The sequence below is a fragment of the Rhyacophila brunnea genome, unplaced genomic scaffold, assembly GCF_057557595.1.
Source record: "Rhyacophila brunnea isolate RB1 unplaced genomic scaffold, BYU_Rbru_1.0 scaffold_10, whole genome shotgun sequence".
In the NCBI taxonomy this organism is placed as follows: domain Eukaryota; kingdom Metazoa; phylum Arthropoda; class Insecta; order Trichoptera; family Rhyacophilidae; genus Rhyacophila; species Rhyacophila brunnea.
Genome location: NW_028232752.1, coordinates 19,496,491 through 19,511,129, shown reverse-complemented (window position 1 = coordinate 19,511,129; position 14,639 = coordinate 19,496,491). Strand labels below are relative to the sequence as shown.

Sequence of the window (14,639 nt, the reverse complement as noted above, 5' to 3'; positions counted from 1 at the left end):
GAAAACGTACTAATAAATTCAAATTGCCATATGTTAGAGTTCAGGGACAATAATTAATTATTATCTTGTATGCTATATTTTCATACAATACATAGTATCCTCTATTACTAAGTATATAATAACGCCATTCTTATTTAATGAAACTATTGTATGTATTTAAGTAGGTACGTAAGTAACCGCAATGTGACGTGGAAAAATGCATGTTGGGCATAACGCCGAAAGACCACAAAAAACCAATAGACATGGAAGCCTACAAGATTGCACGACGGTATAGAGATCGCTAAGCATATGAAACGGCAATGGGCTAGACATGTAGCTCGGCGAGTGGACACGAAACGACCATAAGTACGCCCTTAAACCCGCTAGATCAACAAACTCATAAAGTTTGATAGATGTACGTGGCAGCGAATAACTAGGGACAAAGAAAAGTGTAAGTAGCTATAGCAGGCCTTCATCCACCAATCGATCAACACCAGATGGTGACATAACTATGTTCAACGAAATTGCTTCGGGTGTTGATATATTCCACCTACGTGAGAATGAGTTTAGATGGATGTTGTTTTATAAATTCTTAAAATAGGGTCTGCTTAACTCATCCGGTGTACTTCCTTGTACTTATCTAATTTATATTTTTTTTATTTACACATTTCTACTTGTTTAATAACATACTATATATCTGTATACTGATCTATCTCTTTTTTATGTAATACTGTTTTATATTTCTTTGTTTCTAAATGTCATGTTGTGAACGTCTTAAACTTATAATTTGTAATGTCCACAATATGGGGGGAAAAAATTAAATAAATAACAGTATTATATATAACTCGCACCCCCAGTAAGATACTGTCGTAAGTCTGAAATTGGCGTTTTCGAGTTATGGATGTGGTTGGATTCGTATTTTTTTTTGCTATTTTAATAAAATACTATCATATCTCAAACTCAAATAGTGTCGGAGAGAAAGCACTTAATACAGTACATTACTTTCCGAAAACTGTTAAATAGATAATAAAATAGTGTTATAACTAAGTTACGACAGTATTTTACAAGAAGCTTTCTAAAAAACTAAAACAATACTTTTCAAAAAAATACTGTTGTAACTCTGTTACTACAGGAAAATCTTGAGATACAGCGTAATTTTCTCACTAATTGCATGGATATTATTGTTCCAAAGTATTCAAATAAAAAAAACTGGAAGCAGCAGAGGCAACAATTTTTGTTATCAACAATTAAATGGAAGTAAAATACAAGAAGTATGCAAAAAATACTTTATCAACACATTTGGGGTGAGTGAATGGTACTGCTCCACTGCATGGAAAACAAGAGATCTTCTTTCCGGAACGCCAATTCCAGAACAAAGAGATCGCAAAAATCACAAAAAAATTGGTCATGATTAAAAAAATGATATAAGAGCTCACATTAAGTCTTTCACAGTGATCGAGTAAAATTATTTGCGTGCACAGACGTCTTAATTGTATTTAGATGGTAAATTAACAATTGCTGAAATGTATCGGTTATACAAAAACAACAACCTGACAGCAATATGCCATTTGGAAAAGAACACTATTATACGCATCTATATTTAATGACGAATTTAATATTGGCTTCTTTAAGCCTAAAAAAAGATTTGTGCGTTGAATGCGACCTATACAATAATTCTTCACCACTAGATGAAAAAAAACAACTTCAAGAAAAATATGAGACACATCAACCTGGAAAAAAGAGGCAAGGGATGAAAAGATCAAAGACGTAGCAGAGTCCCGAACTAATGGCCAAAATAGCGTCATTAATGTAGCTGTATATGATTTTCAGGCTGTTTTACCGCTTCCTTGCGGAAATGTGTCAAATTTCTATTATAAACGAAAGTTTGGCAATGTACAATCGTACAGTCTATAATATCACTGAAAATATTGCAAACTGATACATGTGGGACGAGAGTCAAGCTGCATGAGGATCCAATAAAATTGGTAGCTGTGTACTCGATTACAATGCATGTGAAAAATATCACCACAATGAGCATTTTATTTTTTACAGGGACAATTGTGCCGGGCAGAAAAAAAATAAATACATTGCTGCAATGTATTTATATGCTACCGAGAATTCACAAAAAAATACAACGATCTCTCATAAGCTTTTGGTCACCGGGCATAAACAAAATGAAGGCGATATCGTCCATTCTACAATTGAGCAGCAGAAGACTAGGGCTCTAAAAAGTGGACCAATATTTGTGTCCAGCCAAATGATTACCATTGTACAAACAAGTAAGAAAACAGGACAACCATACATAGTTAAACCCATGACGACAAATAATTTTCTCAACATAAAAAAACTAGCAGATGAAATCGGTAAAAATTACAACACGGATGAAAATGGAGAAAAAGTTTTGTGGCAGAAGATTAAAGTTATAAAAGTAGACAGAGAATATCCATACATTATTTTTTTTAAAACCAGTTATCTTGAAGAATGTAGGAAATTGAATGTTCGACAACAGCAAATAGGTAAACCGTTACCAATGGATGGTCTCAATATATCCAAAGTATATCAAGAGTGGCCAAAAATAACGACAATTAAAAAGAAGGATTTGCTTTCCTCTGCACCGCTAAACATCGTGAATTTTATTATGATTTTTTTGCTTCTCTTCCAAGTGATGTTTAAAAATTAAAAATCTTATGTAAAAAAATTATCTTATCCCATTAAATTAAATAATTAAGTATTTTTTTGTTGTTTTGAACTAATAATTGTATTTTTCTTTTTTTTTCAATACATCTTTAAAGATTGTACCATAACTTAATATTTTGAAAACCTTCCTTTACAGTGCCCAACAAATTAGTTGAAATTATTAGAGTGATGGTAGGGAAATTTACATAGAAAGTATTGAGTTGATTCAAATTTTACCATGAAATTGTCAAATATCCTAATAAAATACAGTCGTAACTCAGAAATATTCAAATATCTCCGTTTGTATATGTTTTAGAGAAAAATGATGAATACAGTTGAAAATAGATCATGTTTTTCCATAAAAATGAGTAATAATTTTTACATTCAGACTTTTCCTGTATTTACAAAGAATATTTGAAACTTCAAATGGCTCTCCTGCAAAATGCCAATTTTTGACTTACTACAGTATTTTACTGGGGGTGCGAACTGTCTTTAATATAGTCAGATTAATAATTCATCATTATTTCTTCACTTCAGACATCACCTTTAAACATGAATTTAAATTTTCCTCAGTTCATAAATTGTTTACAATGATTTAGTCATTCAAAGAACTAAATTAGGAGTAATTCAATTTATATATAAGTAAGCTACGTGTGAGTGTTTCAGGTACGTATAATCAGAAATGCAATTAAATAATACTTGTAGGATAATATTACTTATTCCCTATCGACCCTTACAAATGAACGATTGTCAGTCGAAGGGGGCAACTTTGTTTGCGTTGCCTTTTCACTAATAGTACGGCAACGTCGCACAAAAATCCGGGATGACTCACGGGAATTACCATTGAAAAATTATCTGGAAACTTTCAGGGTCGATATTAAGCTAAGAAAGGGGGCGTCTAGTTACTGATAGGTATATAATATTATACAGGAATCTTTATATAATACAAATCAATAACAACGTGTAAGGACTGATAACTTTACAACGAAGTTAGGTCACGGTCAACGGTTAACGTTCGATTTTCAAAAAGAAGTTATGCGTGATAGATGAAAGCTTATTTACCATATAACCATTTTATACTAAACGGCGTTAATGCAATATGTAAGTTCCATTATCTCGAAAAGTAGATTGACGACACATTTTTTTTTGCTTTTTAACACCCTCTCTAATTACGATTAAATTAACTTGTAGTTCGTACACGAAACGCTTATTAAATTGCTATATGTTTGGCTACCGGTTTTTTGTGTTTTAAATCAAGGTATCGATAATTAAATGCCTTAATTACTAATCGACAACCGGATCACTCCAAATTTCAGTTATAACGTACTTGCACATGCTAATAATTTAATAAACTACAATAATTTCTTTTATTCAATGAATAATTCACACGATTTGAGAATGTAACATTCTTTATATTGAACATACATAACTGATAAAACCGATAACCATGCAATTAATGCAATTTGATAAGCATTTTGTATAGGAGCTACTAGTCAATTTTGTCCTAATTAGATATGATGCCCGTAGCTTATTGGTAAAGCACATTGGCTTTAAACCAGTGGTTATAGGTTCAGGTCTCGTCGGGCGCCGTATTTTAAAAAAAATCTACTGGGTATATAGGTATCTGAGGTATTTTCAAATTATGGTTTTAAAGCGCCACAAAAAATATTTTTAGGAATTTTTGATGTTTTGAGCACCGGACTGCCCCCAAATTTTATTAAAATATATTGTCATCATATCAGCACATATGTGCCGAAGTTTAAGTCTTTGAGTGTACGGAAAATCGGTGAAAATTGAGCGTGACAGAAAAACTTAACGTAAAAATTAGCTAACTTAACAATAATTATTAATGTTAGCTTGTCATATTAATGAAATGAGTAGATGTGAGTAAATTTAACTGTTAGTTAAATTGTATACCAGAAATTAAATTTCGTCAAGGAACTCTTAGTCCAGCATAACAGTCGAAAATTTTACAAAACAATTCCTTGAGAGACTGACATCTCAAACAATCTTTGTCTAGATGGGTTCTCAAGTTGTTCAAGCCTACAAGGCTTTCAAACATAGAGATGGGGCTGTCAGATATATCCAAACCTTTGTCTTGTCTTCGTTAAGATATTTTGCAATAAACATTCAGATAGTTTGAATAATCGACGCCATTTTTTGGAATGAAAATCAAATTAAATTTCGGAAGGCCTACTAATAAAATATAGTGGCGTTACTGCCAAAAGTTGGTAAGTCTCGATATCATGTCATGGAGTAATTGCAATTTGAAAGTTTAACACGCCTTTTAAAATCAGGCATAATGCTTATTTCTTTGTGCTTTATGTGTATGTTCTATGTATCGGATGACTTTATTTTTATTCTAGCATAGGTACATAATATTTATATAGACACATAATCCGTTGTTAACTCTAAATACCTAAATTATCGACTTACCAACTTTTAGCAGCAACCCCACGCATGTCATAAGTTATCTCGATTCTTGATATTATTCTAATTGAAATGGGTGATTTTTTTCTGTAGATTAGGTAGAACTTACGAAGGGGTTAACTGTCAAACCGAACTGTAATACTGCGATCACTTTTTGACACTTATGATCAGTATCAGGCTAATCATCACGAATAGAGTCACACTTGCGTCGTTATGTCATTGTTTGGGGTTAATAGCTGTTAAAAACTGACCCAGAACTCGAAATGGACCAGAGCGCACCGGAGCGCCGTTCCGGTTCATAAATTATTAAGATTATCACTTTATCTCGTGGAAATATTAATTTGACCGCCTGCAGGCCTATGTTATAACTGGTGATATGAAGTCACCCGACGACATGACGTAATTGTGACGTAAGCCAATACACGCTCGAGGCAAGCCGCCCAACGCACACTACTCACCATAGATATTATTATGCTGAAACACCTATTTGTGTATGGGGACAATGGATAACGCCAGTATTTTAGTAGCGTTAATTTTTCGAATGCTATTATCACTCCGGTGGTACGTTACAATGATGTCATATGACGTCATGTCGACCGGGCGACTTCAACTCGCAAGTTCTAACATAAGGCCCCTGAGCTATGTATGCCATATAATAAAAAAAATCGAACACAATTAAGTGGATAACCATGTTAATATTTTTGTAAAATTATTGAGCACTCCGGTTCGTAAAATTTTCCATTTCGAGCGCTGAACTGACCCGTTGTTTTATCGCAAAATTGTATACATTGATTAGGCTTAACAGGTGTGTTAATAAGCAAAATTGCCGCATATGGATCCATAAAAAACCGTATAGATTTCATTACATCCACAGAAATGCACCGTTTGGTGCGGTTTACCCGCTGGTGACATTGTCGGACCTTATTTCTTCAAAAATGGTGCCGGAGCCCGCGTTTCGTTTAATATATGTCGCTTCTATGGTAGCTGGAGTATACTATCTGTCTTAAGTCTGAACCCTAGATCTACTTAAAATAGGCATTATTGAATGTTGTTTATTCTTTAAGTTGGTACCTAGACGCTAGACTTCATCAACCTCTGCTAACAGAAAATGATTCATCAGGTTAATCAGAGCATGCTGTTTCGTAATTGCTTCGGCTACAGTATATTCAACGCGAAGGCATAATTTTCTAACAGAACAATATAATTATTGCTGTTTGACTGGGAACTTTAGTGACAGATGGAGCTCCTTTTCATTGGATAAGAAAATACGTCATTAACGGCATTCAGGCATCATTAGAAACAACTGCTATCTATCCGCGTACGGATGAAGACCTTCCTGAATTGCCATTGGCGAATATTTTGATGGTTTGTGTTGCAAGTTGACGATCTGGAAGGAAAGCATTAGTTTCAGCATTACACCCACTAAAATACGGACCATATCATGTTAATACAATTAACAATTATAAACTACCCCAATCTGCCTAAAAGTTAGCAAAACCAATACCACTTTCATCAACTTAACTCGTTGGAGACAATCAAACATTTAAAATTATATTTTGATTCTTTTAAAGTCGAAATTACTTAATAATAGATGTAACTATCATTTTATGGTGTAGTAATATGATTAGAGTTAGACAATATATGTTTAAAGAATTATTTGATTTATAAAACCTATTTTTGTGTAAATTTGTCAAAATAATGATCAGTTCGGTAGAGTTTATAGAGTAAAAAATATAAAATGGCCCACCATCTTCTAAATATCTTGAAGAGTTATTATATTTAGTTTTAGTTAGTGTAATCATTCTCTAATCATTTACTTATATCATAGACTTCTTACCTTTGTCATTTTATATAAAAATAACACAAAAACTATATTTGACTTGTTTTCTTGATTCCACTGATTAAACTGACAAAATTAACTTAAAAAATAAATAAATAATACAAAAATTCGATACCTATAAATATTTTTTAAAGAATTTATTTGAATTAAAGGAATAATAAATGAGTTATATCAATTTTGAAAAATCTGTCTTGTCTCCAATGGAGGACTTTGTTGAAATTAAATTTAAATTGGTATGCCTTGCATCTGAATACTTGTTCCATGCTTTGGATTTTGCCGCGCTTGCACACTTTAGAGAATCCCAATTGTTTTTCATTTCACTTTATCATATCGAGTGCGCCCTACCCTGGTTTGTAGGCTAGAAGCAACTTAAGACTATTTTACGAGGGCTGGTTTGAGTCAAACACATATTGATTGGAGAAAAAATACACGTACACTTGACCCAGACCCAGTTTAGCCAATATTATATTGATTTTTATCCAGGAGTTTTTTTGTTGTTTCCTCTTTTTCTATTTTATATCCCGCTGTCGAATTGTTTGTATGCCATGAATTTTTAACAACCCTACTAGCAGATCCTTTTGTCAACTATATAACCGGGAACGAGGAAACTGATAAATACGCTAAACAAGCCACAACAGATAAAATACCTTCAACTTCCTTCCTTCAACACTTCCCCCTAAGTTACGCAAAACAAAAATTAAACGAATACACAATAGAGCTATGGAACAACAGATATAAAACATCCGCCACAGGATCAATATCGCAGAAATTTATTCCAAACATAAACTCTGCCATCACTATTGCCAAAAACATAAAAATATCACACGAACTCACACAGATACTTACAGGTCACGGAGCAGTGCGAGCCTATCTAAAAAGTTTTAAGTTACGATGGCTATTTTCCATATAACGACTACAACACATCTCGGACTGTGTGGCATGTCATCATCGACTGCCCTATACTAGAATGCGATGTACTCTCAGGACTCTATGTAGACAGCATAACCACGAAATTGACCTACAAAAACTTACGACATACTAAACAACAAAACAACACAAGAACAACTACACAAAATATTTAATTCTGGTTATAACGAAAATTAAAGATATAAATGGATGAACATAATTAACTATACTAACCCTCCCAACCATATTGTATGAAAAAGCAAGGGCATGGTTATTTATATTAAAAAAAAAACCATCTAAACAATGCGGATAGCCGATAGTTTTTAGTCGTATTCCACATCTCATTGTAATATCCGTACCGTTGTTGCAACTCAACCTGTGGATGTCTGGTTCTAATATCGTCTCTGTTCTGGCAGAACACACTAACTGGAGAATACTAGTTTTGAGTAATTTGAAGTTGTGAATATGTTTGAAATGGTCTATCATGTGAGTTTATTGCGTAATCGTAAAAAGGATGACTTTAAATAAAGTCTGTTTATTTATTAAGAAGGTTTCCAGACGGTAAAGTTTGAAATAAGGAACATTTTGGTATAACTAACTCAATATGTCATTTTTTCGAATTAGTGTCTTCTGCCAGAAGTGACGATATTTTGGCATGTAAGTCATCTACATCCTCAGACCAGTATGTACTAGTAACTACCGCCGCCCAATTACTCGTGACATGTAATGTTAGTTGTCTTCGTTGAAATATATTGTATTTCAATACTCTTGAGACACATCTCGGTATTTTGGTCCAGGAGATATAGTTCATGTTTATATGCTTCCGACAGCCTTTTTTAAGCCGACACCTGGGGGCGCGCTTTCTAGAGCATTATTACAGAGTTCCCGAAAGAATTAAAAGGGAGAAAAAAGTAATCTTTCAATCAAGAATATAAGTAGCTATATTTTACTATACATACTGTATTGAAGACAACGTTCGATTTATGTAAATTAGCTATTTCAAATCTACTTAGCCGCCTTATTCTTTAAATATGTATAATTTTGTATTTCGAGGATTGGTTTGGCAGTGGCGAAGGGTAGAGGTAGGCTGTTAAGGTGCGTCATAAATAATAGTGCACATTAAACTTTGTTAGTCATACGTATTTGTTTTATAGACTAGACTACAATTTACAGATGGTATTGGGTAGTTTTTAAAAATCAACTTAACCCTGCCTCAACCAAACCATAACAGTTTTGGTATATTTTTGGCGTTACGACAAAATTGTGCACACTTTTTTATTCATACTTATTGATTTTCGTTGGATTAAGAATGCATATTACACGTCATATCGGTAGTTATTTTTTTTAATTCATTAAGCTCTGCCTAATCAAACTATAATCGATAAACAAATATTATTCTAACTATAAATCATCCAAAGTTATGTATGATTTAATTGTATAATTTTAGATATTTTATTGATAGACGAGTATTCTTTGACAATTATCTATTATGGCTTAGAGTTTAAGTGAATTTTAAAAACTAATCAACACCGTCTGTAAATTGTAATCTTATTTCATTGAAAACAAATACGTATGACTGACAAAGTTTAGTATGCACCATTTATGGCGGATCTTAACAGCCTACCTCCACCCTTCGCCACTATGTTATAGTTACTACGGAAAGGGGATTCATGCGAACTTTTTGTATAGAAAAGTTTACATTCTCCATAAAACCGCCACTTCTAGTATAATATTCATATGTTAGCTTTAAATTACACACATATATATATATATATACCTCCTCATCATGTTTGATATATGTTCGCCACGAGTAATAATAAAATCGTCTGAGATCTATTTACCGTTTATTAAAATGGCCCTGACTCTCGGTGTGTATCCGAGTCTCTCAGAAGTTGCCCACGAATATACAAACATTTGCACTTAGCCTGTGCTATCATAACTTTGTTCGGGCTATCATAACTTCGTAGATGACCGCTTCGGAGCACTTAATTAGGAAGAAACTTCATGTTGTGATCTCTGAGGGTTTTTTAATGATGTTTTTGATCATTCAGAATATATTTTGAAGTAAAATTAGCCAAGCCTGACAGACAGAATGGATACCTACCTATGTAACGGTAATTGGTTTTTGTACTCTGAGATTTTACTGCTTAATTTAGTAATCGTTCTAGAGGGAATAGAGTAAGTACTGATAATTTTTCAAACTAAAAGGAAAGACAAACCATCGCTAAAAGCATAAAAAGTACAGTGGCATGGCAGTTATCGCTTACAATAATTAATACACGGTTAACAATTTGGAGAAAGGGGGATAATTCTTGGGATAAAAGGCGGCAAATAGTTTCGAATAAAAATTGCTACCTGATGGCACATATATGGATGGCACTTGCTAATTATATTCAATATACAAAATTTTTGCTGTTTTTTGTTATTACGCGATTTTATTATTTTATTTTAATGAAAGAAAACAGTAGTTTTTAGTAAGACTCGGCTATGTTCGTTGATATGCTAAATTCGTAAACCTTCGGGAATTGTTGATGGGCGAATTGTAATTCGGGACGTGAGGAAATAACTGTGACAGTGACAGTTCGCTAGATAGAATCGCACCCTTCGTATACTTACGTCATAATATAATATAGTGTGTGTTTTTTATTGTTTTTATATCGATGTAGGTACTTTTACGTATGCATATCGTCAGCTGAATGTAAAACTATTCTAACGCATATCTAAAATATTTCTGAAGGGAGTTCTTTGAAACAACCTACCTACTTCAATTATTTATTATTTGTATAGATAAATGTACACTTACATCATATTTTAGTAGGACTATTGGTGAAAATATTGATACATATTACATTTGTCTATATATATATATATATATAATAATAAATAACTTAAATATGATAATTCAAAGAACACTTCTGTAAAATCTAAAATCAGCTGACGATATTTCCAGTTTCTTATTTTCTTCTTAAATACCTTCGGCTCACTCGGCAATTCCGAAGATTACCGAATGCCCGATATCTTGACTATTCATTCAACCTCTATCTTAAGGTTATAAGTAAAGGTAAAAGTAACTGTATGGGAGTAATTACTAGTATTACTACAAAACAGCTTTAAAGATATCTCTGTGGAAGATGGTGCTTACCAACATTTTAATAATTAAAGTTAAATAAAAAAAACTCTGATATTTTAACCACATTTCCATTCAGCTACCCTCGTGAAATGTACAATTTTCACAGATAATTACAAGATAAAAATAACTTTTTATGTACTTACAACGTTTTTAAATTTTCTGTTGAATCATATAAACTTGACTTGACTAGCTTAAACGATCAAAAAAAATTGTACTTGATAGAAATAATACTGAAAAGTTATTTTGACATGTCATATTGATTTCCATAGTAACGCACGTATATATTAATAATTTAGTTGCTAGGACCCCAGACCCCTACCAGCCAATAATGGTGTCGAAATAACTTTTCATACAAAACAGAATCAACTGAAAATGAATTCAATTCTACAAAAACGCATTGGCATCGTGTTCTGATATATTTTAAAAGTTTCAAATGTCTAGCTAGTCGGGAAGTAAGTTAAAAATCGATTGCAAGATTTGTACCTGACAAAGAACCACCGGAAAAATAAGAATACGAGCTAAGAAAAACGTTGTAAAAATGCGGCCGTGCACCTAAACATTCACATGATTTAGAAACGATAAGATATTATAACAACATTTTCTTCATACTTCTTTTCTATAACTTCTTTCAAAGAATATGAATGTCCTACGAAAATATAGCAAATTTTAATGATAATAGGTATTTCCATCGACGTGACATTGAAAAGTCGCTGTAATTCAATATATTGTTCGTTCTCAACCGCAGAATCCAATGAGGGTTATTGTTTGGTTAGCCTGAGGTTTCATATTTATACTAATTCCCAAACGATAAAAAATCATAGACAAAACGTAGCTAGAGAAATAACAACAAAAACTGTGGTTGTTATTTACATCATTAATTATTATTGCAAGCATACTTAGTAAGGAATATTTTACAATATGATACGACAAATAAACTAATTAACACTCTCGTTACTGTAATGTCACCTTTGGTTACCCACCCCATTAAACTTCAAATAATAATATGCACTTCGTCATCTGCATACTTCGGCGATTCCTAGAATCTTTAATATTAAGTAGGTACATCTAATTAATCATCACTCAACATCCCCGTTTGGTTCACCCTTGATAAGCCAAGACAAAATGATCCGTACCTACTCAAATGATCTTCCTGTTTTTATGCTCTAGTTTTCAATACAACACAATACCTACATCATACAGTCATTGTATCTTATATTATTAAATGAGCAGTATAACCACTTTCAAACCATTTTTTTAATATACATACATAATATTACAATACAGTTGAATAACCTGAACTCAATTGTACCTATTACACGGTAACCGATAAAAAAATCCTTGTATTGCTTCTGGGCATAAACCGCCTTAAACGTTCAGTTCAGTGTATTACTTCTTGTAACTTTATTACGTCACTTTAGTTTATGTCTGTCTTCTTCTAAGCATCTCGAATCAAAGAATCTTTTCTTATATCGCGCTTTTATATGCCATTAACTGAATGATTAACACTATACAGTAAAAACTTCTAAGCCAGATGAAAGCATATCATACATAGTATAGTTAACTGATGTCCGTTGATTCGATACGTTACTTTTTACGTTTACGCACTATGGGGCATTATGATTGATAAGGTTCAAATATATTATGATCACGTTATGTGCTGTCACGTGCTTTCAAAGTAAGCTGACACTACGGGAAAAAGGTGTGTAATGTCGTTTTTAAATGTTATCTGACTGATGCTCCTATCCCGCACCACATTTTGGACCTTTAATTTAAACGAACATTGTCAGTTAGCAAAATCTGCCAAAATCACCAGATCAACAATGAGGTCACCTCACGCGTACCGCGCTACATCGACACCCACATGACTCAATGAACATTTTTTTATCATTTACTACATGCCTACACATTTTCGACTTATGTCAAAATCGCGTGTTCTTTGTTTTTAGTAGTTTTCTCTATGGATTTTCTATTAAATTATTATCTACGATCTATGGTCTGCAGGTTGGGTTATGTTCAAAATATTATCTATGTATGCAATATCGCAAGTATTTTTAACATACGCACACATAGAAACTGTTAAAATTAATTGAAATTATCATGAATAATTAATAATAATTCAAAATATGAATACATTAGAGGTAGCACTCTCCATCATTGAATTTATAGAGATAGTGACCATGTAGAATATTCCGCGGAATGACGAAACATAGTCTAAATTTGTCGTCGTGACAGCATGCGACAGTACGCGACGTGCATCATAATGTATTTGAACTTTAGAAACACCGTCATTTTCCTTTAACTCACAGAATTATTATCAAGATTTGTAAATAATTTATGCTGTGATATTGAAATGTGTATTTTTACGTACCTCGTGCGTGAATTCAGGGATCGGCAAACAATTTTTGTAAAAGGCCAAATTGTAAAAGTTTTGAGGCTCTGCAAACCAAATGGCAAACTCAAATATTTATATAGTACGCCAACTCAAATAACAAGAAAAAACAAGTTTTCACAAATGTATTAAAAAATGTACTTAACTTTCATAATAATACGTAGGTATACTATATATATTTTTAATTTAGTCGATGAGAAGAATTTAAGTAAATAGGTATTTTCTTTAAAATTATATTTCACCAAATTTTGGTTCAAAGTAAATCGAATAAGACGTACAAGATGTACGTCTATTAAAATTGATTTGTGTTAAGATTTTGCGAACTTCATCTTTGAAAGTGTCTTATCATAATCATATGAACCTAATTGATAGTCATTGCTTCGAACACATTTATAGGATTCAGGTAGATTATTATCATTTTTTTTTAGTTTTCAAGACTTCCGCCCCCTTTTAGAGCATTTATTTAATCACAATAATATAATAATTCAACTAATTGTATTGTTCTAATACAAGTATTACGTATCATCACTCAAAGCATATGCATACTGCTTAAAATCATTTTAATAGGATGGATGTTCTTTTCATGACTCCTGATGACTCTAGAACGCATGCTTGAAATGATTCACACAGGTAAAAGTGAGAGAAATCTGTATATATGGCTTCAAATATCTCAAGGCCCTTTGGTGTTCTAACCGGAGGGTTGGAGCGGACCCTTTTTTGAGTTGCTCCACACCAGCTCCGCTCCAAAACCTAATACTTGCTCCAGCTCCGCTCCAGGGTCTACTCCTCTCCGGGTAAAAAGTTTTAATATGTATGATACAAATGTTAAAAAATTAATTAGTTTTTTTTTTTTTTTTTTGTGATTTTACCGAGGCTTTGACTGCGACTCGCTGTCATATCGCCTCTTCTCTTCTAGAAGGGGATCCTTCGATCAGGTCCTCACTCCTATTCTGTTAAATGGCTTTATAATTATTTTGTCTAGCTCTTCCGTCTTTCTTTCTTTCTTCTTTAGACGCCAGTGTTTTATGCACCAGAATCGCTCTCCTCCGTATCCATCCCTTCTGTATTTTCGATACATCGTGTAATCATTGAATTTCAGATAGTCTAATTCAGACCTCAGCCAAGTCTCTGAGATTAATGCTATTGAAATTTTTTGTCTTATTAAGTAGAGTTCTATATCATCCTTTTTTTGCTTCATACTTCTGGCATTCCATTGTAAAATCCTAATTTGTTTTTTATTATCCATTTTGCTCCAGAACCTCCCCTAGAATTTCCTTTAAGTGTCCTTC

The 14,639-nt window shown here is 32.9% G+C and overlaps 2 protein-coding genes across 9 annotated transcripts in view; one reads left to right on the top strand and one right to left on the bottom strand.

Annotated features, from left to right (window-relative positions):
- Positions 1–14,639, top strand: part of LOC147078982 (uncharacterized) — a 274,685-nt gene that overhangs the window by 204,451 nt on the left and 55,595 nt on the right. The window lies entirely within an intron of this gene.
- Positions 6,392–14,639, bottom strand: part of LOC147078961 (uncharacterized) — a 799,973-nt gene continuing 791,725 nt past the window's right edge. Inside the window, exon 3 of the mRNA XM_085955064.1 lies at positions 6,392–6,507. Coding sequence (XP_085811190.1) covers positions 6,392–6,507 — 116 coding nt within the window. The remainder of the gene's footprint in view (positions 6,508–14,639) is intronic.